The sequence below is a fragment of the Nomascus leucogenys genome, chromosome 2 (genome assembly GCF_006542625.1).
Source record: "Nomascus leucogenys isolate Asia chromosome 2, Asia_NLE_v1, whole genome shotgun sequence".
NCBI classification, from domain to species: Eukaryota; Metazoa; Chordata; class Mammalia; order Primates; family Hylobatidae; genus Nomascus; species Nomascus leucogenys.
The window spans coordinates 8,372,534-8,396,125 of record NC_044382.1 but is presented as its reverse complement, the minus strand read 5'-3'; the positions used below and the strand labels follow the sequence as shown (position 1 = coordinate 8,396,125).

The following is a 23,592-nucleotide window of genomic DNA, read 5'->3' as shown; positions in this document are numbered from 1 at the left end:
CCTGGCTTTTGCATGACCTGACAGTGCTGTCTTGTTCCTAAGAATCTTCAGACCATCATCTAGACCCACAGGAATCAGCTGCTCCTTGGAGATTCCTTATCACAACCTCTAGTAGGCTGTTCTGTGGCCTGCCTTCTCCTTCCATCTTCCCCTCCCGGACTCCCACTCGGTGATGTGGATTCTTATAAAAGTTTGGGGAGGTATTCTCTATAAAGGCAGGGGTTGCAGAATGACAGACTCCCTGAATCACTCATGCCCTCGAGGCCAGCTTTAACCAAGACACTTAAAGATACTCTTAGTCCCTGGGTTCCTTCACGTCAGAACTAGCAAATCCCCAAATCGCAGGATGGAGCTGGGGGAGCTGGGGCAGGAGGGCTTTGCCGACAGAACCGTATCTCCAGCATGGCTTAGCAACAAGCATCCATTCCAGTCTCTCCAACATCCAGAACTTGAGACTCCAGCCCCACTTAGTACCCACTGATGAGACCAACGAGACCCTTTGTAGTCAACAGTCTTAGTGTTTCCTTGAGATTTGGGGCAACTGGAAGGAACCTCAGATTATCAGTCCAATTTCATTTTACAGAGGAGATGGCAGAGGCCCAGACAAAGAGGGACTAGCGGATCTTGAAGTCAAGAGATCGAGACCATCCTGGCCAACATGGTGAAACCTCGTCTCTACTAAAAATACATAAAAAAGCTGGGCATGGTGGCGCTTGCCTGTGGTCCCAGCTACTTGGGAGACTGAGGCAGGAGAATCACTTGAACCCGGGAGGTGGAGGTTTCAGTGAGCCGAGATCACATCACTGCACTCCAGCCTGGCGACAGAGCAAGACTCCATCTTACAAAAAAAAAAAGGGAGTAGCTTGAAGCCACATAGTAGTTAGTGGTAAAGGCCACCCCTCTTCCCACAACTCACACCAGCACCACAAGCTAGCTGTTCCAATTTCCAAGCCAGTGCCCTTTCAACGCATACACCCCTTGTCAGTTCCCTTTCTGCTGAAGCTCTCTGGAGGCAGACACTGTTGAGTCCCTGGCCTGCCTATGAGAACGGCTCATGATCTGTATTTCTTCTGCTTAATGACCGTCTCAAAGCAACAAGTTTAGCCTAAAATAAACTTGCTAAGTTAGCAAAGGAAGTCCTTAGCACCCACCATTTCTCGATTCCTCCATCACCTCCCCTGCCCCTCAACTCCCCCATTTCTCCCAAGATATGGGCTCCAGGTTGGGCGCGGTGGCTCACGCCTATAATCCTAGCACTTTGGGAGGCTGAGGTGAGTGGATCAGAGGTCAGGAGTTCGAGACCAGCCTGGCCAACATGGTGAAACCCCGCCTCTACTAAAAATACAAAAATTAGTCAGGCATGTTGCATGCCTGTAATCCCAGCTACTCAGGAGGCTGAGGCAGGAGAACTGCTTGAACCTGGGAGCCAGAGATTGCAGTGAGGTGAGATCACGCCACTGCACTCCAGCCTGGGGACAGGAGAAAACTTCACCTCGAAAAAAAAAAAAAAGAAGAAATGGGATCCAAACTTCCTACCTCATTAGAGCAATAGGATAAACAAATTTAGATAAACACACTGGTACTTAAGAGGAAAGAGAAGGAGAAAGGGAAGGGAAAGGTTTACTCTCTGTAATAATATGGTTGACAACTCCAGGCTTTTGTGACTGCGCAGAGAGACAGAGAGGCTTTAAGGGCAGCAGCGGGGGCTTCCTAGTTGCCTCCTGACCATGCCGTCAGAATGCTTGTGACGTGGTTCTTTTTGGTTCCCTTAAGTGGTTGTTTCAAGAAGACGATGGGCATGTGGGATAAAAGGACTCCTACACAACGGGCAAGGGAGCCCCGTTAGTGTCCTGTGTCCTGGCTGTGTCAGGTGGTGCTGGCTGCATCAGCCACTCCCATTCTGTCACCTGTTTATTCAACAATGTGCACTGAGGGCCTAATAAGTGCTGGGAACTTAGAAGTGCTCAAGGTGCATCAACGAACAAAACAGACAAAGATCCCTGCTAGTGGAGAGGAAACTTTCAGGAGGTGAAATGTGATGCATATGCACCACGCGCATGCAGAGTGGGGGGCTGGGCAGGGGGATGGGAGTGCAGGGGTGGGGTGTGGTTGCCATTTAAAATGATCTGGCCTCACCGAAGAGGTGACATTTCAGTAATGACTTGAGCGAGGTGGCACTGAGGCTCACCTCAACGCCCTCCTCCTACAGAGCTTGACAGGGCTCTGACCAGCTCACAAGGCTGCTTTGGATCTTGAAAGAACCTCCTGCTCTCTGCGGTGTTGCCTCTCACCAGTATCTCTAACAGCCAGGCTGGAGGCTGCTGGGGCTCGAATTGGGTGAGGAAGGAAATGCCAAACCGCAGGCCTCAGCAGAGGAGCAGCAAAGAGCTCAGTGGGGGCAGAATAGGTCCTGGCAGTTGGCTTGCAGCAAAGTGTGGGCTCCCAGGGTCCTCCTGCTTTAATGGGCTACAGAAAGCACCTTCCAAGCCTGTGGGACCACTGCCAGGGGCTGGTGGACGGGGCAACAGTGATGGTGGGCACAGCAGGGAGGTGGTTGCTATGGCTATCGCTAGGTGCAAACGTTCAAATTACACCCTACCCCCAGAGGACCAAGTGACAGTGAGTGGAGGGTGGTGACTCATTCTCCCTTCACCCCATAAACCCCAGGCCTCGCTCAGGACCAGGGCAAGAAGTGATGGGGGCTGGGCAGCCATAGACAGTAGTCCTCTCTGCTTGCCTTTGTTTAAGGAACTAGCTGGCCCTGGAAATGGGCTGAACCTCCCCCCAGGAAGCCAGCCCATTGTAGGAAGGCTGCATTCTACAATGACCTGGGTTCCAGCACAGCTGCATCCCTAACTTACAGCATGGTGGGGGCCAGTCTTCATCTTCTCAGTCTAAGGTCTCTCCTGGTAATGTACAAGGTACAGGTCCCGCAGGCACAGACAGTCTAACTACAATGTCTGGCCTCAAGGGTGGTGCCCACTGTGTGATCTCAGACAAGGCAGCTGCCCTCACCTGGCCCCAAATTCCTTATCAGCACAATACAGGGGTTAAACCTGATTAGGGAATCCCTGATGGGCCTGATCATCATGATTACTTAGCTCTACCTGTTACAATCACTGATCACCAGGCCCAGCCTAGACCTACCTGAACAGACTCTCCGAGGAGAAGCCTGAGGCTCAGTGACATCAACCGGCCCGCAGGTGATTTTTATTATGATCCAAAAAGCTTGTGAAATAAATTCTGTTATTCTTGACACTGATGAAATTGTTTGTTTGTTTGCTTGCTTGTTTTAAAGAGGAGGAGAAGGAAAGGCAGGAGAAGGAACTTTGTAATTATGAAGGGAGTGAAATAGGAGAGTGGGGGTATGCGGGGCCTTAGCTGGCCTTTGATGTAGCCCTTTAATTCTCCCTGCACTTGAACAACTGTGAAGGAAGCCCTACTAGCGGGTCTAGAAATCAACTTTGCTGGTGACACAAGAAGAAAGAAACTATACAAGAAAAGAAGGCTGGCAGGCAGGCGGAAAAGGAGGGAGAGAGGGAGTGGGGAAGGGCAGGGCAGGGCAGGGCAGGGCAGGGCAGGGCAGGGAGGGGAAGAGAAGGGAAGGGAAGGGAAGGAAAGGCAGGGGGAGGGGAGGGGAGGGGGAGGCGAGGGGAGGGAAGGGAAGGGAGGGGAGGGGAGGGGAGGGGAGGGAGGGGAGGGCAGGGAGGGGAGGGGAGGGGAGGGGAGGGGAGGGGAGGGGAGGGAAGGGATACAGAATAGAAGATACCAGTGCACAAAGCATGCAGTAAGAATAGGCATTGTTCTGTGAAAATTCCATCTTTGTTTCCTCTACTGTGGCACGTGTAGCTGTGTGCTGGCTTATGATGTAGAGTGCATTCTTGCCACAGCTCGCATAGTAAGAGCTTTGGCCAACTTCTGACCAAAGCCCTCCCACGATGGGAGCCTTGTTCCCTGGGCTCAGATTTCAGACTGCCTGCTCGTCCCTCCCAGGACAAGGCTCCCAGGCCCTGGATAGGGCAGATGCCTCTCCCCCTGCGCTGTTCTCACAATGGGACCCTGGGACTCTCCTTCTCCTCCGCTCCCCCCTCCCTGCATACGTTTCCACTCTCAGCCCTGCTCTCACTCTGCATTCCAATCCTTCTTCCAAGGAACAAAGTGTTCTTTCCGTCTTTAAAGACCAGCCCCCTTGAACCAAGAGCCAAACCTTCTAAATTCTGTCCTTGTCACCTGAGAAGCCGGGGGCAGCCAGATGTTTTAAGACTCAGGAAGGAGACTTTCACCATTACCTGAGGCCTCTGTCAAGTGTGTAAGAGTAAGACATAATAATTTGAGGACACAGAGTGTTCTCCCTACTTGTCACCCATGTCCCCCACCCCTGCAGTTTTACATGGAGTGTTTTCCTGGTGCCTCACGATCATTTTCCTGGTAGACAAGTATAATTATTCTAATTTTTACAAATAAAAAAGGCAGGGCTGGCTAGGTGCGGTGGCTCATGCCTGTAATCCCAGCACTTTGGGAGGCCGAGGTGGGTGGATCACTTGAGGTCAGGAGTTTGAGACCAGCCTGGCCAACATGGCAAAACCCCACCTCTATTAACAATACAAAAATTAGCCGGGCATGGTGATGCCTGTAATCCCAGCTACTCGGGAGGCTGAGGCGGGAGAATCACTTGAACCCAGGAGGCAGAGGAGGTTGCAGTGAGCCAAGATTGCACCACTACACTCCAGTCTGGGCAACAAGAGTGAAACTCCATCTCAAAAAGAAAAAAAGAAAACAGAAAAAGGCAAGGCTCTGAAGGAGGCATCTGTCAAAAGGCATGTGACCAGCATTTATGGGGAGAGGATGCTTCACGTCGAGTGCTGTGGGCTTGCACTGGAAGAGAAGAAGCAACAGCTGAGGGAGGCATCTTTCCTGTTGCAGGGCCCTTGAGGACTGATGAGAGCTGGGTCCCTGGACAGCAATTAGCCACTGAATGGGACAGGGGAAGACCATGTTGGAGAGAGGCCCTGTCATTGTTTTGGTTTTGTTGAGGTCTGGCCATAATTTTTTTTTTTTTTGAGACGGAGTCAGGCTGGAGTGCAGTGGCGCGATCTCGGCTCACTGCAAGCTCCGCCTCCTGGGTTCACGCCATTCTCCTGCCTCAGCCTCCCGAGTAGCTGGGACTATAGGCGCCCACCACCACGCTCGGCTAATTTTTTTGTATTTTTAGTAGAAACAGGGTTTCACTGTGTTAGCCAGGATGGTCTCGATCTCCTGACCTCGTGATCCACCCGCCTCGGCCTCCCAAAGTGCTGGGATTACAGGCGTTTGAGTGGCCACGTTCTTTAACAGGCATGAGAATGTTCATTTCACCTCTGCGTCCCTTCCTCCATACCTTTCCTGTCTTCTCTGTCTCAGGTAGGAAATAGGTACAAAGGAGATGCCTCAGTAGGTTATTTCTGCCATTAGACTCACAGCCTTACAGGAAGACAGACAAATATTTCTGCATTACTTCTCAGCTTGAATCTTAGGTTTTCCCAGCCTAATTGCATCATTGGTAATGGCTACAGGGAGAACCAGCAGAAAGAGCATCATCCAATACCTATCTGTTTCCTACACCGCCCACCCCGTCACTCTTTTCTCCATAAAGTTACACTGTGGATTTAAATATAAAACTTATAACATCCCATCCGTTAATGAACTCCAAATAGGCACCAGCAGATTTGAACGTGTATTCGTGTATTCTATCGACTTAACCAGACTGTTGTCAGCTGTACCATGAGGGCCAACCTAGGCCCTATAAAGGGAGCCTTCATTTTTTTTCTTTAAAAATCCTCCACCTTTACAATGTTGCAGGTGTCTTGGGATCAACCATGTCCTGAGAGAGTGACTGTATTTTCAGGCTGAGAGAGCCTTCCTTACCACAACTTACCTTCTTAAAAATCTATTTAATACTTATATTGTATACATCAGGGAAGGAAATAGAGACATTCAGAAGAGTGTAATATTGTTTTGGTTTTCTGTACATGAACACAATTTCTTTTCCAAAGGCCTCTGTGGTAATGATCAAGACAAACCTATGTACAAGGGATGGAATGAATAAAGTATAGAACACCTGTAAGTATCAAGGACGGCACCAGGCAATTTATGTGTGCTGCCTCCTTTAATGTTCTCCACTCCTTAAAAGTTAGCTCTTTTCCCTTCTACAGACAAGGAAGCTGAGGCTCTGATTACCTAAATGGCTTCCCCAAGGTCCCACAGCTGGTGGGAGGCAAAGTCAGCTTTAGAGCCTGGATCTCCCTCACTCCAAAATCCTACATCCTCTCTATTCTTAATCCCTCCTCTCCAGAAAGATAGAATAGTTAAAAAGCTAAAATTGTTCTAATTGGGATTTTACATAAAGCAAGAATAGCCAACACTTATTCAGTGCATATTGTTATTTTCCCATTATTTCCCCTAATTTTCCCATTAACCCTCTGAGCTAGGTTCTATCATTATTAGCATTATACAGATAAGGAAGCTGAGGCTCGGAGGGCTGAGCTAGCTTGCCCTCAAGTCTCATGGCCTGTGAGGCCTGTGAATGGGTCTCAAGCATCTGACCTCAAAGCCTGCACTTTTTCTCACTAAGCTCTCCTATCTGCCTATTTATACCCCAAATAATAGCACTTAAAATTGGTGAGCTCGTATAGTCTCTGTAACCCATTCCTTCCTTTTATAGTTTAGGAAGCTGAGGGTGGTCTAGGGATGTGTCCCAGGTCACACAACTCATTGGAAGTAGAGCTGGAATTGGTCCTTGTTACACATTTCTGCCAAGAGGGACAGTGAGTCTCTAAGTCACCTCATCAGGGCAGCCTGGACCTTCCCTTGATATCTTCTCCATCATTCTCCATATTAACCCTTCATGCTCTATGGGCAGGCTTCACAGTCTTTCTAGGGTGCACATTCAAACACATTGGAGGAGGGGATTACATCACAGGCCAAGTTTTTGTTTTAGTTTCCAGAGAGCTAAAGAAAGATCCCACCCCAGCTCATTCACAATGTGTTTATAATTCTCCCATTCACACTAACCAGAAACCATTTCCCACCCCTACCACTTTCTCCAGGCTCTCAAAAAAGCCAGAAGCCATCAGTCGAGCTTAGCCTTAAGATGAAAAAGGATCTTCCAAGTTGAAAGGGCCTTCTCTATCTCTGTCCTTCCACTGTTCTGATTAAATCTCTTCCATCCCCCCATCTTCATAGCTACAGCCCTAGGGGAGGCTCCTAGCTCACTGGCAGGATCTTGGTCACCACCAATTAACTCGGTCCCACGTCCCCAGCTGGGCTGTCCTCCAAATCATCACTTACATGCCCTGGACAGAGATAAGACACAAATTTACCTTGATGCTCACTTCACTAACACTCTCTGGCTCCTGAGAATGGCTCACGGGACCTTTATAAATTATGACACACACCCCCCAACCAGTCACTTCAGCCCCTTTGCTTTCCACTCCCCCAGGTATACACCCCAGCTGCTCTGCCCCACTGGCTGTTCCACCAGGCACACTGGGTGGTGCCTCTGTAATATGTTTCCATTTCTAGAATGTCCTACAATCCATCCTTCCTATTTCAAGATTTAACTTAGGGTCCCTTCCTCCCTTGTCTGCCCTGAATACTGTGGGGAAAATTACTCCTGCCTTCCTACCAGCGCTTGAACTTGTGCATGCATGTACCATTGCACTGTTGTAATTGTATAATTGCTTTGCTTGTCTATCTGACCTCCCTTTAGAATGTGAGTGTCCTGAGGATGAGGATTCTGTCCCATGTCTTTGTAGCCTGAATAATTTTAACAAAGGCCTGACACATTGTAGTTATCTAACAGCAGTTCATTAAATGAATAAAGTATTATTGAACTATTAATCTTGTATAGGGACCACAGGATGCAAACTCAAATGCCCTCAAGGGCCACGTGCATACATAGACCTACATAGTTACCGTTTCTGGCACTCTTCATCCCTGTGTACGTATCCCTGTCCGCTTGAAGGACTTTTAAAAAGCACCTGTGGCAGTACAGTTCAGATTGTGTGTGTCTGAAAAAGTCTTTATTTCGTCTTCATTTTTGAAACATATTTTTTGCCTAGTATTGAACTCTAGGTTGACAGTATTTTTCTTTTGCTATTTTACTTTCGAGAAAGCTGCTGTGATCCTTGCATTTGTTCCTCTGTACGTAATATGTCTTTTTTTTTCTGACTGCTCTTAAGATTTTCTTTTTATCATTGGTTTTGAGCAATTTGATTATGATATACCTCAGAGCTAGTTTTCTTCCTGTTTCTTAGATTTGGGGTTTGTTGAGACTCTTGGATCTGTGGGTTTATAATTTTCATCCAGTTTGAAAAATTTTTAGCCATCATGTCTTCAAGTGTTTTATTTCTGTCTCTCCTTCCCCGCTCACATATGCATTCTTTCCTCTCCTTTGGGGACTTTAGACATATATTTGGCTCTTTGAAATTGTCCCAAAGTTCCTGGATGCTTTTTTTTTTGTTTTGAGATGGGGTCTTGCTCTGTCACCCAGGCTGGTGTACAGTGATGCCATCTCAGCTCACTGCAGCCTCCACCTCCCTGGTTCAAGTGATTCTCCTGCCTCAGCCTCTTCAGTAGCTGGAACTACAGTCACCCACCACCAAGCCTGGCAAATTTTTGTATTTTTAGTAGCAATGGGGTTTTGCCTTATTGGCCAGGCTGGTCTCAAAATCCTGACCTCAGGTGATCTGCCCACCTCAGCCTCCCAAAGTGCTGGGATTACAGGCGTGAGCCACCGCGCCCGGCCCCTTGATGCTCTTTTCAGTGTTTTGTTTTAGTTTTTTTTCTCTGTGTGTTTCAATTTGGACAATTTCTATTACTGTATCTTCATGTTTACTACTGTTTTCTTTTGCAATATCTAATCTGCTGTTAATCCCAAGCAGTGTATTTATAATCTCAGATTTTATAGTTTACATTTCTAGAAGTTCTGTTTGGGTCTTTGAATTTCCTATGCCCAAATTTAACTTTTAGAACACATGAAATACACTCAACATTCTCCTTGTCTGCTATTTCTAATCTCTGTGTCAGTTATGGGTCAGTTTTGATGTTTTAGTTTTTCTCCTCCTTGTGGGTTATATTTTCCTGATCACTTGCGTGCCTGTTAGTCTCTGATTAGATGCCTAATATCATAAATTTTATTTTGTTGGGTAGTGAATATTCTTGCATTACTATAAATAGTTTTCAGTTTTGTTCTGAGATGCAGTTAAGTTACTTAGAAGCGGTTTGTTTCTTTTGGGTCTTGCTTTTAAGGTTTTCTAGCCAGGACATGAACAATTTTTAGATTAGGGCTAATTATTCCCCACCACTAAGGCAATATCCTTCTAGGCACTCTACCCAATGACTATGTTTTCCAGCCAGGCTGGTAGAAACAGGCACCATTTCCAGCCCTGTGAGTGGCTACTCTTTCCTCCAATACTGTTGGGTAGTTCTTTTGCCACCTCTCCTTTCATGCATGGACTGATCTGTGCTCTGCTAAAGAGGGGCCCCTCTGAAGCTCTCCAGAATGCTGTCTCTATGCAGCTCTCTCCTCTCTGACACCTGTTGAAGGAACTCTAGGCTTCTGGACTCTCCGCTGCCTCCTCAACTCAAGTCGTCCACCAGACCCAGCACTGTGTTCCCTGCTCCCTGTGCCTAGGCCTGGAGATTCTCAAAGCAGCAAGCAACCATAGGCTTCACCACCTTTGTTTTCCATCCCTCGGTGTCTGATGCCCAATGTCTTGAAAATTGCTCTTTCATATATTTTGCCTGGTTACTTGGTTATTTCAGGTGGGAAAGTAAATCTGATCCCTGATCCCTATTACTTCATCTTGTTCGAAAGCCAAAGTTCCCATGATATGATATAAATGGTTGACGTACCTTAGGATGATCCCTCGGGGAATGGTGTGACCCTGGTGAACTGGGGAGCACAAGTCCCAGCTAAACAGGGCAGCAGACATCAGATCCGGCTGACTATTGCCACAGTAGAATATAAGCCCTCAATTGCCACATCTTTCACTTGTTTCTAAAGAGGCTGGATTTTGTGAAAGTTTTCCTGATTTCAAAGCACAGTGGTCACCAAACTTAACACACCTGCAGCCTGGGACTGGCCCACCAGCCACCAATTCTGACACCTGTGTGTAAAATTCCCTCTTTCGCAAAGAACTATGGTTTAGCTCTACAACATCACATTTCTGCAATCATAGAAATGTTCTATATCTGCACTCTCCAGCATAGTAGTCACCAGTTATACGTAGCTGTTAAAATGTGGCTAGTGCCTCAGGGGAATCAAGTTTAAATTTAATTCAAATTGAAGTAGCCACATGTGGTTAGAGGATATCCTTAGAAAGATCAAGCCATCTTCAACAACACGTGTCCCTGGAGATAGACAGCACCAAAGGCAAATCCTTATTCCTCTCTTTTCCTTCCCCCTTCCGGACAAGGGAAACCATAGAGAATGGTGGGGATTATGGCAAATCAGATATCATATGTTCCATTCAAAGAGTGCAGCAGCTCCTCAGTTACAGCCAATGTGGACCCAACAGTGGGACTATAAGTCATGCTAAAAATATTCTCCTTAATTGAGCTGCCAGGATTCCTACCTATTCATGAGCTCTCCCCACCTCCTACTCCTTTGGCCTGCCTCCCTTCTATTACGATGAGCTCTCAGACCCTTAGAGTAAGAGAAGGGTTCTTATAGAATGTCCAGAGAAAAGAACTCAGACTGGTAACACACAGACTATATGTAGCCCTTAGGCGTGTTTACTGTGGCATCCACAATATTTAAAACATTTGAGCCAATGTTTAAAAATGGAGATATATCACATGAAACCCATATTTCTAGTTATTCTTGATAAATTTGAAGATTGGACACTGTTGGGTCCACATTGGCTATAACTGAGGAGCTGCTGCACTCTTTGAATGGAACATATGATATCTGATTTGCCATAATCCCCACCATTCTCTATTGTTTCACCAACAATGAGGCTTTGCGATGGTTACTTTTTTCATCATATGATAACCGTGCTATTATTTTTCTTATAATGGAGAACTAGTTCTTCATACAGAATATTTACCACTGTTTTGTCCAATGATGATAAAACAAAATAAAACAACAGGGCTTTTTGTTTTCAACTTGGCCAATTTTACACATTTATAGCACCTGCCTGGCTTCTGTAGGTATTTGAGTGTGTGAGACCTTTACTAGAGGGATGAAAAATACATGGCATGACATGCATACTGCAACTTCCCATTTCAGCACCTATGGCAGACATGAATAATCAATCACAGCTCCCTTTCCTTGGGATTCTTCTCAACATAACACCCCTGGCAGACATTTCCAAGCACTCAGTATCGACACATAATCATGTCCATTGCTGTCATCTGATTCAGCTCTCATTTTACTGTGTGAGAAATGGAGGTCAAGAAAACTTAAGTCATCACTGAGTCAATGGTGATGCCATGATGAAACCTTGACACTGATGCTATTTTCACAGGCCCAAGCACCCCATAAGAAGAGAGGAAATGAGAACATGGGCCAGAGTTGGGCTTGCTTTTGGCAAGAGCATCCAGGTCGCCAGCTGGGCTGGATCTGTGACTTCTGTTTTCCAGCTCTTCATGTAACTTCTGTTCCCCACATCCTGCCCTTGCCCTCATCCTTCCTACTTGCTTTCTTATTTCAAGCCAACAATGACATAGAACTGACCCAGCCCCCACTCACACTATTCCCCATTCCAACCTCTGCTCCCAGATCACCCATAGAGTTGGAGGAGTACTTACGGCACCCGGAGCTTGGGGAACTTCTGGATGTCATTTTCTGTCAGGTTCTGAAATGAAGACACATATGGCAGGCAGGTTACAACCCACAGAAAGGGCTGTGAGCAGGAGGGGAAGAGTGGTATGTGAAACAATAGAGGGAGTGGTGGGGACTGTGGCAAACGGAGGAGAAACCGCCCTGCCCACCCACCCTCCCAAAGTAGGCAGTCTCTAGATGTTTTGCCTAAAAGCCTGTGGGCCTGGTGTTGCTGGATCTGCTTTTACAAAGGGAATCCTTAAGTCTAGGTTTTATGTGAAATGCTCTGAGTTCTAAATGTTGGCAAATAATTTTGACTTAAACGCTGTGAGAGCTAAATCTGTGAAACCAAACGACTCGTTGTGTGGGCTGCATTTGGCCATGTTGTGGCCTCTTCCCTATACCCCCAGACCTCAGGCCCTCTCAGTCTCCACAAGGTCAGCTGCAGAGAAGCCAGCCTGGAGAAGTCTGTGCCTCTTTTACCAACATCACAGCCCAGAGAACCGGGTTATTGGTAGAATTCTCAAGATATGGGGATGCCATGAAAAGGCTTTCCTAAGGGAACTGAGAAGGGAGGGGAGAAAGAAACTCATATTTGTCAAGAACTAACTCTGGGCCTCCACCTCTTAACACCTTAGTGAATCCTCACGTCAACTCTGTGATGCAGGAGTTATCACCATTCCCATTTTGCCAGTGAGAAAGCCCAGGCTCAGGGATATCAAGGGGATTCCCACTTGTGGGGGATGAGCTGGGGTTGGAATTCCACTCTGTGACATCCACAGTCTATTTTCTTCCTGCAAACCTCCATCCTACCACGTCTGATCCTTTTGAGGGTCCCTGTGGCCTATGTTGGAGAGGATTATGAGGGGAAAGGTGAAAGGAGGCATCTGGAAGGGAGGAGGATAGGAGAGCATGTCAGAATTGGGAACAGAAAAGAGACTGGGCATGCTTTCCACAGAACCGATGATGAGCCAACAAAGGGCTCCACCACCATTCTAATTAAGGCCAGAGGGCTGGGTAGTTAGGGTGGGAGCTCTGGAATCAGACGGGCTGGGTTTGGATTTTGGCTCATTCACTTAGCAGCTGTCTCATTTAGGGCATGCACTTTGCCTCTCTGAGCCTCAGTTTCCTTATCTGTAAAATGGGGACCATAATAATAATAATGATATCCACCTATCAGAGTTGTGAGGACTGAGTAGGATGATGTATGTAATGTGTTTTGGCACAGTGCCTGGCACAGTGTGTGATTGAGAAATGGACGAGTAAGATGAGGAATTACTACCCCTGGTGGGGAAGCAGCAGGGGTCTAGGTGAGTCTTAAGAGTTTAATGTTTTTGCTTCTTTTCCTTGTCTGTCCTGGGAGCTGCCTGTCAAGTTTTCTGACCACCGGAAAGATCTGGGCACTCTTCTTTGAGATCAGCTGGCACAGAGGCTGGGGCTAGAGCATCTTAGCAACGTGTTCACTGGATCCATCTTATCCAGCTCATAGGCATGGTTTCTGATCTGGACGCTGATCAGACCACCTGAGGCAGGGTTGGGGCTGGTGAAGGGAGTCAGCCAGAAGTCCTGAGGGCATCAGGCTTTTGGTTAAGCTTCTTAACTCCTCCTTTTCTTTCTTTCTTTCTTTCTTTCTTTCTTTCTTTCTTTCTTTCTTTCTTTCTTTCTTTCTTTCTTTCTTTCTTTCTTTCTTTCTTTCTTTCTTTCTTTCTTTCTTTCTTCCTTTCTTTCTTCCTTTCTTTCTTTCTTCCTTTCTTGTCTGTCTTTCTCTCTTTCTTTCTTTTCTTTTCTTTTTTTTTTTTCATCACTGAGCAGTAGCATCTCCCTGCTTCTGAACTACCCCCACTCAGGGAGGTACCAAGACTTATGTTCTGAGTGTGGTGTGAGGAGTTGAAGCCTTTCTAAGGGCTGCCAGAGGGGCGGCAGCTGAGTACTCAGCAGCTGGCCACCAGCTTCTGCTTTGCTGAGAGGAGGGCACAAGCTGAGGGAATTTCAGGAAGATGGTGGAGGAGGAGGTGGACATGAGCCTGGCCGGAGGCACAGAGGAGCAGGGTGTTAGGAAAGAGGAAGACATTCAGAACAGGGACAAGAACTGTGAGGAAAGATGAGAGATGTTGAAACAGAATTTTTGGAGAGTTTTGCTATGTGATGTAACCCCCTTCTCCACCTCTTCCAAAAGCCTCCAGCAAACTCTGGGTTATTTGCATGATGATTTTGGAGTTAAGATTTGTGGCTATGTGGGAGTATGCTGTGGGTGTTGAGAAGAGGGGTACAGAAAGAGGAAAGCCACAAACTGGGCCCCGGCAGGAGAGGCAATGTGGCAGACACGGCTGCTTGCCTACCCAGTACCCACTCTCCCTTTGTTTTCCTACTGACGGGTCCTGGATTTCATTCAAGGCAGTAATTGTGCTTGTTCAAAATATTTAACTCCCCAGACTCCCTTGCAGATGGTGGAGGTCACATGACTCTGCTGTGGACAGTAAGATATAACCAAAGTCTGCTGGATGGAGCTTCTGGAAAAGTTACTACTTTCCTTGAAAAAAGGGAGCATGCATTTACCATTCACCACACACCTTCTCCTCTTTGCCTTTCTCCCCTTCTCCCTGCCTGCCATGGAGATATGATGCCTAAAGGTGAAGTAGCCAACTCACAACCGTTAGGACAGAAGCCACAGGCTTTTTCCATAGGTTAGATGAAGCCTGGGTTCTTGATGTCTTCCTTCACCATCCCCAAGCACCCGCCTACACATTTCTTATTACTTGAAACAGACCGACCCTTGTTTGGTTAGGCCACTGTGGTCAGGTTTCTGCAACATGGGGTCACATGCCTTCCCAACTGACACAAGTCTCAAGCTCCTTTTCTCTTCTTTTCATAGAAAGATAGCTTCTACCAGATAAGGATCTATCCTTTTTAGTGGAAAACAAAAATGGCAAAGAAAGAAAGACAGAAGAGAGAGAGAGAGAGAAAGAAGAAAGAAAGAGAGAAAGAAGAAAGAAAGGAAGAAAGAAAGAAAGAAAGAAAGAAAGAAAGAAAGAAAGAAAGAAAGAAAGAAAGAAAGAAAGAAAGAAAGAAAAAGAGATAGAGAGAGAGCTGGAGAGAGGGAAGGAAGAAAAGAAAGACAGAGGGAGAAGAAAGAAGACAAGGAAGGAAAGGGAAAGGAAAAGAGGGAAGGGGAGGGGGGAGGACAAGGGAAGGGAAGAGGGAAGGAAGGAAAGAAGGAAGGAAGGAAGGAAGGAAGGAAGGAAGGAAGGAAGGAAGGAAAGAAGGAAGGAAAAATAACTAGGGCCTTTCCATTTTGCCTTCAATAGCAAAGTGGCCCTGGATATTACAGAGCTGGAAAGGGTGATAGATAAGTAATTAGAGCTTAGATCAAGCGTCCCAAATTGTACCCAGTACACCGGGGCTGGAGGGTGGGTTTCAGCAGAAGCTGCCTTTACATCCCCCAGTTGCTGGGACAGGCACTGGATTCTGCTTCCTTTCTTCTGGTTCCTATCACCCTACTTTCCACTTCCTCCTCTTCATACAATGAACAGAATGTGCCACGTTGTCTGAAGAACTGATAGAGGACTGATTGGAGCAGAGGAAACACAGTTGCCTAGATACCATCTCTCAAACAACCCTGTTCTACCAGGCCTGACACTCGCACCGGGACTGTTGTGGGGAATCACAGAGCCGGGAGGGGCCATCACCCACTATGACCCAGTCCAATGTGCTCAGTCAACAGGGTAGGAAGCAAGGCAGGTTCAGAGTGGGCAAGTGCTTGCTCAGGGTGACCGAGGCAACAGGGCCTCACAGGCACCATCCTCAAAGATGTCTTCCTCCCTTTCCATTCAACTGTGATAAGTCTCTGTTCTCAGTGCTAATAGCACCAGAATGAAATATTTGGGTTTAGCAGTAATTTGCAAGAATGGCACTAGAACTGCAGGAATTCTACTGACTCAAATCTCAATACGAATAAATAATATTGTTAAAAACTCAAATGGTATTAGACTAAATTAAGTGTATGCCTTAGTTCAATTAGTAGGTATGTGACATAGAACAAATCACATCACAGCTCTGCATGTGTTTCCTCATCTGCAAATGAGGTAGTTGGAAGCCTTTATGAACATACCTTTCTGCTATAAAACAAGTTTCTAGAAGGCAGAAATCACATCTTAACCATTTCTCTATCCCCACCACCTGTAATGCTCTCCAGTATGTAAAAGCAGCTCGGGAAACTGCTTGTCAAGTGAACGAATAGGTGAATGAATGAATGATTTAGGCGGACAGTGAATAAACATGTCTTACATGGCACCTGGAAGCAAAACTCAGAACAATACGAGCACAGGTTAGTTTCAGCATAAGATTTGAGAGCTGCCTAGAAAGGGGCAGATGACTGTGGGTGGTGGTGAGCTCACCATAACTGAAGGAATTCAAGAAGATGTTGGTAGCAGAGATGTAATATAAGAAATGGATTGGTGTTCTCTGGGGGCAAGCTGGAGCTTGTGAGCTCTCTGGTCTCATTCAACTGGCCTGAAGTCTCAAGGTCAAGTTCCCTTACTGACAATGTCTTACAGGGAGACACAACTTAGCTTACTGTCTTCACTCTGAGACCCTTGAAGTCTTATTTTCAAAGAGTAAAGCAAAGTTCCCAGAAAGGATGGATTGGTGCAGTCAGGGTCTTTCTTAACCCATGGGCAAAGGTGTCATTTCAGGGAAAATGCTCAAACCACCTCCCCGACCACAACCTAGCACCTCTGTCTCCACCATTAGAGCTGCATCTTTTTCCCTTTAATGGCTTAGTCTTTAATACACACCTGCACCTTGGTCTTAGACTTCAAGCTTTTTGAAGTATAATACAGTGGAGACAGCCATATCACATGTGTGTTTGATACAAAATCAGCTTTATGAATTTGGTAGTGAGAAAGAAGGAAGTAATTGAAACAATGAGGGTGATGCCATCCTTTATTCCATTCATGAGTATGTGCTCCAGAGTGAGAAATCGGAGGTGAGAAGCTTCTGTTCACTCATATGGTCCTTCTTCCCCTTGGGCTTCTCAAAGGATGAATGGCATTTAAATAGATTTTCCAGTTTTTTTTTTTTTACCATACTTGGATTCCTCCTTAAGGTGTAAGTGGAAGATCAGAGAGGGGTTCTGGATGGTAGGATCCTGAAAGGTGGTGAGAGAGGGGGCCCTACCAAATTTCTGGAAAAAGCAAAGGGATCCTCGGGTGTCCCTGGGGAAAGGGTAGGCCCATTGGCCCTGCAGCCATGGGGAAAAATGCCAAACAGTCTTGGTTTCAGTGTGTTGGACTAGCCAGAGCTTACCAAGAAGCGAGCCCCATCGATGTGGTACTTCTTCACTGCCTTCTCACAGTCCTTATAGTTGAGCTGCAAAGAGAAGGGGAAGGTGTTGTCAGTGACGAGCAGTCTCTTACCATTGGTTCCTCTCCCTTGTCTGCCCCAGAAACTTAGCACTTTGCGGTACTTGTGGCTAGCCAGGCTCCCCACTGCCCTCCCTTGGCTAACAGAGGGCCCAGTCCCCACCTCAGCCTCGCTTTCACTACCCCCTTGGGACTGCCTGAAATGGAGAAATTGCCTTGCTCTAAGGCTTCGGGGCCAACCCTTACAGAAAGACTGCCTCCAAGGCATGCAGAGCTCTGCCCTATGCTCCTCAGGAAGGAGGAGCTAAAAGAAGAAAAGAAATACCATCCATTGCCTTGATGCCCAGAGACAACCTCGGTGTTTCTTTCAATGCTTTCTTCCTAGCATGTTTCTAAACATAATTGAGGTTATGATTTATATTCAGTCTCATTATCCTGACTTTTTTCTCTTAAATTACCTAAAGGGATAATATAAACACTGCCTAGTGTTATGCAAACTCAATTTAAACATTATTTTAATGACCACAACATCATGTAATCATTCCCTTATTGCTGAACATTTAGATTATTTACCAAGTTTCTGTTTCAATAATGATAATAAAAACGGCGAACAATTATTGAAAGCTTTCTGTATGGCAGGCAGTGTTCCAAGTAGTTAAACTAGTCTTCAATCATTTAACCCTCACATTTTGCAGATGCGGAATGAGAGGCACAGACAGCAAGTAACTTGCATGAGGTTCCATGGGTTTTAGGTGACAGGTTTCAGAACAGGCTTTAATGTCTCTTTCAGAAATATTCCCCTTTTAATAACAGTATAACTTATATACAGTAAGTAAAATGAGCAAATGAAAATGCAGCTTCATTTGTTTGCAGTACATCATCCCAATCAAAATACAGACCATCATGGACACTATGTTGCAAACTTTTTTCTCCCTCTTTGAGATAAATTGTTTAAGTCAGAATCTCAGAACCAAGTTATATAGGAGCCATAGGAACGAGCATTTTTAAGATCTTGGTTATTTTCCTAGACCAATCAGCAATCATATGAAGTGCTGGTTTCAACTTGTCCTCAACAGCATAAATGTTCACATTTGAAGTATCTCTCAGCTTGCTGCTTTGGGGTGGAGCATTTAAGGTTAAATGTTTCTCCTTGAGGATCCTAGGTTCTCCTCACAAGGGTGGGCCTCATGGTTTGTGGCAGCCTTCTTTTGGAGCACATTTTAAACCATATTTTTATCTTACAGCTAGCAAATCCAAAGAATAAATACAATTGTTGTGACATCTTAGCTTGGAAGGGCGGGATAATTATCACACTCAGAAAGCTGACTTAGAAGTTGATATTGAAAGCACACCCCATCTATGGAGCCCTGGTATCCCCTTTATCTATAGGCAGTGGAGGGTAAGTGGTTCTTGGAAGAGTCAACTGCCTTTAATTCATCATTCTCACTGTTATCATTATGAGATAAACCAGACGATTTTGAAGAGTGCTAACTTTATGTCTAGATCAGCAGAGAGTCCTGCAGACTGGGACCCAGGCATTTGATTCTGCTCCAGCAAGATCTGGGCTTGTGAACCTCAAATCTGTATTTTTAAGGAGCACCCTAGATGATTCCTATGGCATCCAGCTTTGGTAGGCACTGGTCCAGAAAAGTTACCTGGATCTGTAGTAAGGAAGACTGAGGGCTCTAGAGGGAAAGAGGCTGGTCTAAGGTCACACAGTGAGCTGGGCTACCAGCTGGGACCCCACCTGGGATTAGGACACACAGCTCTGAGCCAGTGCCTCCCCACTGCACGACCCAAGGATGTTCTCCTGCAAGTCAAAAGGAATTGGAGAGATTGAACAAATATGTAACATGGTCTCAGTCCTCAGGAGCTTATATTCCAGACACAGGACGAGGTACACATGTCAGAGACACAAAGTCCCACCAGTCTGCATGGGTGTCCCCAGCTAGGAGCCAGTTAATAGAGAAGGAAAAAGGGCAGATGGAATATGCATTACGACCCATCTGTCTGCTGAGTGCCTTGCACACATCATTTGCTTTAATCCTCACAATGAACCCATTGGGTTAGTTACTGTTCATATCTCTATTTCACTGATGAGGAAGTTAAGGCACAGAGAGGCAAAGCAACTATGGGAAAGTCACCAAGCTAGCAGGTGGAAGAGCCAGGGCAAGGTGTGTCTGACTCCAGAGCTGAGTCGGGAGGTGTCTCCAAGGGAGGCCTGACCCCACTACTTGGGTAGAGTTTGCATCTGCAGATCAATTCTTTACATGTCATGTTTGACAGCTAAGATCCATTCCCAAATGACTCTGCGGTCCGTTCATTTCGTAGTTTCTTTCAGGGGGCTGAGGTACTCAGAATCTGAAGGGTTTCTATCCAAGTCTGTGGAGGGACTAGAACTTCCAGGATCACAGACTCGCCTCAGTCTCCTAGTTTCTTCCCTCAGTCCATTTATGCCAGAAGAAGGAATCTGCCTGGGTGCTGTAGATTTGTCCTGGAGTCTGAGATCTCCAGGAAGAAAACTCTCCCTTCCCCCAGCTCAGGCAGTGAGGTCTTCCTGTACCATCCCTGACCCATGGTCCATCTCCCCATACTGACGGGAGTTTTAGGGATCAATTCTCTGTTGCTCAATTGGATTGTATAATTCTCCTGGTCACACCTGAAGGTTAGGCCTATCTGTGCCTCTCAGCCCATTCCAAGTCTCTCTCTTCATAATTCTCAATTCCTTTCTTTTTCCTTTATCCAGGTAACATGCCACTTTGTTTCCTCTTGGCAAATTTTACCTTGTTGCCCTATCTTATTTGGTCTATATTTGAGCAAGATATTTAGAAACATCCTTCAAAAAACCAGTTGTGCAACAATATTTGCTGAAGTCTAAGCTTATTATGACCTTGCAGAAGGAAAATAACAGAAATGAAAGCACAAAATATGGCAAAAAACAGGATCTGTGAGCTGTACCCCTACCATACCATACCCAGTTCAACATGTTCTCATTTTCTTCTTCAGGTTGGGGGAGAACAGTTGTGACTATGAATGCCTTGGAAATGCATAGACCCCAGGTTTGGCTATACGTCCTAGGGAACCTTGTCTACCCTCTTGAATCTCAATTTCCCCAGGAAAAACAGGAAGCTGAATTAGATGACTTCTATCATCTTAGCTTTACAATCTCATCTTTATGACAGTCTGGAATATCAACAGAATGTGATGCCAGCCCGCAGGGATGAGGGTGTTAGAAGCTTAACTGTCTCTCACAAGTCATCTTACCACATGGTCAGGGTAGAGGGACTATAACTAAGTCATACGGCTTGAGATCTGCCCAAGCAGATGCGTTGTCCCCTTCTGCCAATGACCAAGCACAGGGATCCTTCAACCTTTCCTCTAAGTCCAGAAGATAAGACAGCAACACTCTGGTCCCAGCACTGCCACAAGACTCTTCCCCTCTAGAGGCCTCAGTTTTCATAGCTATAAATTGGGGCTCACATCAGTTTTCTGTCCTGCCTCACAAGACTCTCATAAAGCTCCAAGGAGACCGCCCCAGGGGGGAGCTTGAGGACCCCCATCAGGGTCGTGAGCAGTGAAAGCCCAAATGCTGTGTCTGGCACTGCTCATCATAGTCCTCTATCCAGCCCTCCCACCCTGCCTATGCTTTCTCCTGCCTCCAGGACACCACGTCTCCCCTTTCTAGTAAGTAGCGTTGATCTCATTAGCAGTTACAACAGTTCTCTGCATCTCAGAGCATGGACTTTAAAACCAGATAGGTGTGGCTTGAGTCTTGCCTCTATCGCATGTAGTCCCTAGGGCTTTGGACCATTTCACTTCCCTGAGCTGATTTGGCAGCTGAGTCAAGGGGATAACAATGCTGACCTCACAACATAGTAGGGAGCGTTAAATGGGACAGTGCCTGTGAAACACCGAATTCAAACCCTAGCACATAATAGGCACATACTCATTTGAGGGCTCCTGCTCCCATCCTTCTCTCCAGAACTCATTGCCAGGAAAACTCAGCGGTCTATATGGCGCCCACTCAACCAGTAAAGTTGCCATAGGGTTCCATTGCTATCTTATACACCTCCCACATTCTGCCGCAATTCCATCTTCAAGCCTCAGTTCAGCCCACCAAGGGCACTATCATCATGACCACTCACACAAGAGCAAGGCTCACCTTCTTGAAATAGTCAGCAAGGCTGTCGGGGTCCCAGCCCAGGACCTCTGAGCGAAAGGGCACATTCCTCAGTGCCATGGCTGCTCTCCCGGGAAGAAGCTCACAAGCTGAGCATGGGTGCTGCACCCATGGGCAGAGAAGCTCAAATCCAGAGTTCGGAGGCGTTCTTGGCTCTTCCAACTCCCAGCTACCCTGTGGAACACCCTTGTTGGAGCTGAAGTCTTTTCTGCCGTAGCCAGATCCCAGAAAGCAACGGCTTCCTCTGCGAACAAATATGGTCTCTTCTCAGAAAACGACTCAGCTAGTTTCCTTTACCACTTCCTCTGTTGGGCTCTAAATAAGTAAACAAGGAAGCCCAGCTCTGGGGGCTTGAGATGCAGAGAGAGCCACAGGGTTGGTAATTCCCCACTAGCTCCAGTCACCCCAACCCAGCAGGAGAGGCAATGAAGGGGTCTTAAACTCCAATGTGAGTCCGAGTATTTTTCCTTTGAACTCTGGACACTCATATGTCTACACTGCATTCTTGCTCAGCTGGGGCTTTGCAGACCAAAATCTATCGTGACGGTTGACCTGAAATGCAGAAAATTTCTCACATCAGTGAACTGCTGGAGCATGGTTTTTTAATGCTTTCCAACCACTTTCCCCTCCCACCATCAAAGACTGGGATTCTTTCAGCTGCCTATTTACAGTTGTCATGAGAGGATCCTCAAGGAGTCAGTGAGTCAGGCACCCAGGGCCGAACAAGGTGCTACCTTGTGCAGACAGGGCTCAGTTTCTGATGTGACTATTTCTGTGCTATGCAACCTTAGGCAAGGACTTAAAAGCTGGGAATCTCAGTTTCCAAATCTGTATAATAGGAAAACAGGGATTCCCATATACACATAAAACTTAGATGCATTTAACTAGACAAACCTAAAAAGAAAAATTTAAAAGAAAAAAAACGTAACAATTGCTATTGATAGTGTCATATATTCCATTCACTATTGTTTCCACAATATATTTTATTCACTATTGATTCTGCCATATAGTCTAGCCAAAGAGCACATTCCCTGGAGATAGGAGGTGAGAATCTGCTGTTTTCTTAGTTTCAGACGTTGTTCATTTCTCATAACTGAACAACTTATTGGCAGAGGGTGAGTCCAGTGTATAAAAGCAACTATATTTATGCAATAAGGCAACCTCTAAACACAAGTTACTACTTCATCTAATGCTACACACACACACACACACAGAGTCATCTGTTCTAAGGCTGTTGCCCTTACTAAGTGATGCTATGTTGGTCCTTGAGGTGGTGCCTTCCTGAGGATTTTCAAGCATAGATTTGGCCATGCACAGTTTTCTTCTTATACACACTCTGAGGAGCCCCACTGTCACTGTAAGGCACCTGCCTCACAAGCTGGTAGGCAGCTTAAATGAAATACACATTTTGCTCCAGGCCCAGCACCAGCTCATCAATGTGAGCTGGTGTTAGCCTCACCTTAGAAGGTGCTGAGGGCATCAGTGAAGGTAGCCCAGGCCATTTGCTCCTTGCAGGGCCTCACACCTAAGAACTCTTTTCTTTTCTCTCTTTCTTTCTTTTCTTTCTTTCTTTCTTTCTTTCTTTTTTTTTTTTAATTGAGATGGAGTTTCGCTCTTGTTGCCCGGGCTGGAGTGCAATGGTGCCATCTCAGCTCACTGCAACCTCCGCCTCCCAGGTTCAAGCAATTCTCTTTCCTCAGCCTCATGAGTAGCTGGGATTACAGGCATGCACCACCATGCCCAGCTAATTTTGTATTTTTAGTAAAGACGGGGTTTATCCTTGTTGGTCAGGCTGGCCTCGAACTTCCAACCTCAGGTGACCCGCCCGCCTCGGCCTTCCAAAGTGCTGGGATTACAGGCCTGAGCCATTGCTCCTGGGCCACACCTAAGAGCTCTTGGTAGCTGATCATCCTGTATAAAGCACAGCCCTGCTGTACAAAAGCTCCATCACGGGTGAGAGGTCACCTGGTCTTTCAAATCACTAGCATAGCAGTGAACAATAAAAAGCCATTTGAAGAGAAAGAGAGAGAGAAATCACTTTGAAGTAGAGTAAGCACAGAAGATGTTATGGAATTAACTGGGATTTAAGCAGCGCCACGGAGGATGGAGTAAAAGGGAGGGCATTCCTGACCTGGATCAATCAGTGTCTCTCTCTCTATCTCTCAAAACACATGCCACCTATGAAAAGGAACATTCCAGATCATCCTTAAAAGTAGAAGCAATTTTACTTTATTTTATTTTAATTT

General features: G+C 46.2%; 1 protein-coding gene across 1 annotated transcript in view; it reads right to left on the bottom strand.

Annotated features, from left to right (window-relative positions):
- The window catches only part of LCP2 (lymphocyte cytosolic protein 2), a 50,140-nt gene extending 28,503 nt beyond the window's left edge, over positions 1 to 21,637 (bottom strand). The window contains exons 1-3 of the mRNA XM_003268647.4: positions 21,329 to 21,637; positions 17,111 to 17,173; positions 11,794 to 11,840 (exon numbers count right to left, since the gene is read on the bottom strand). Coding sequence (XP_003268695.2) covers positions 11,794 to 11,840; positions 17,111 to 17,173; positions 21,329 to 21,406 — 188 coding nt within the window. The 5' untranslated portion in view covers positions 21,407 to 21,637. The remainder of the gene's footprint in view (positions 1 to 11,793; positions 11,841 to 17,110; positions 17,174 to 21,328) is intronic.
- Positions 21,638 to 23,592: the final 1,955 nt, after the last annotated feature.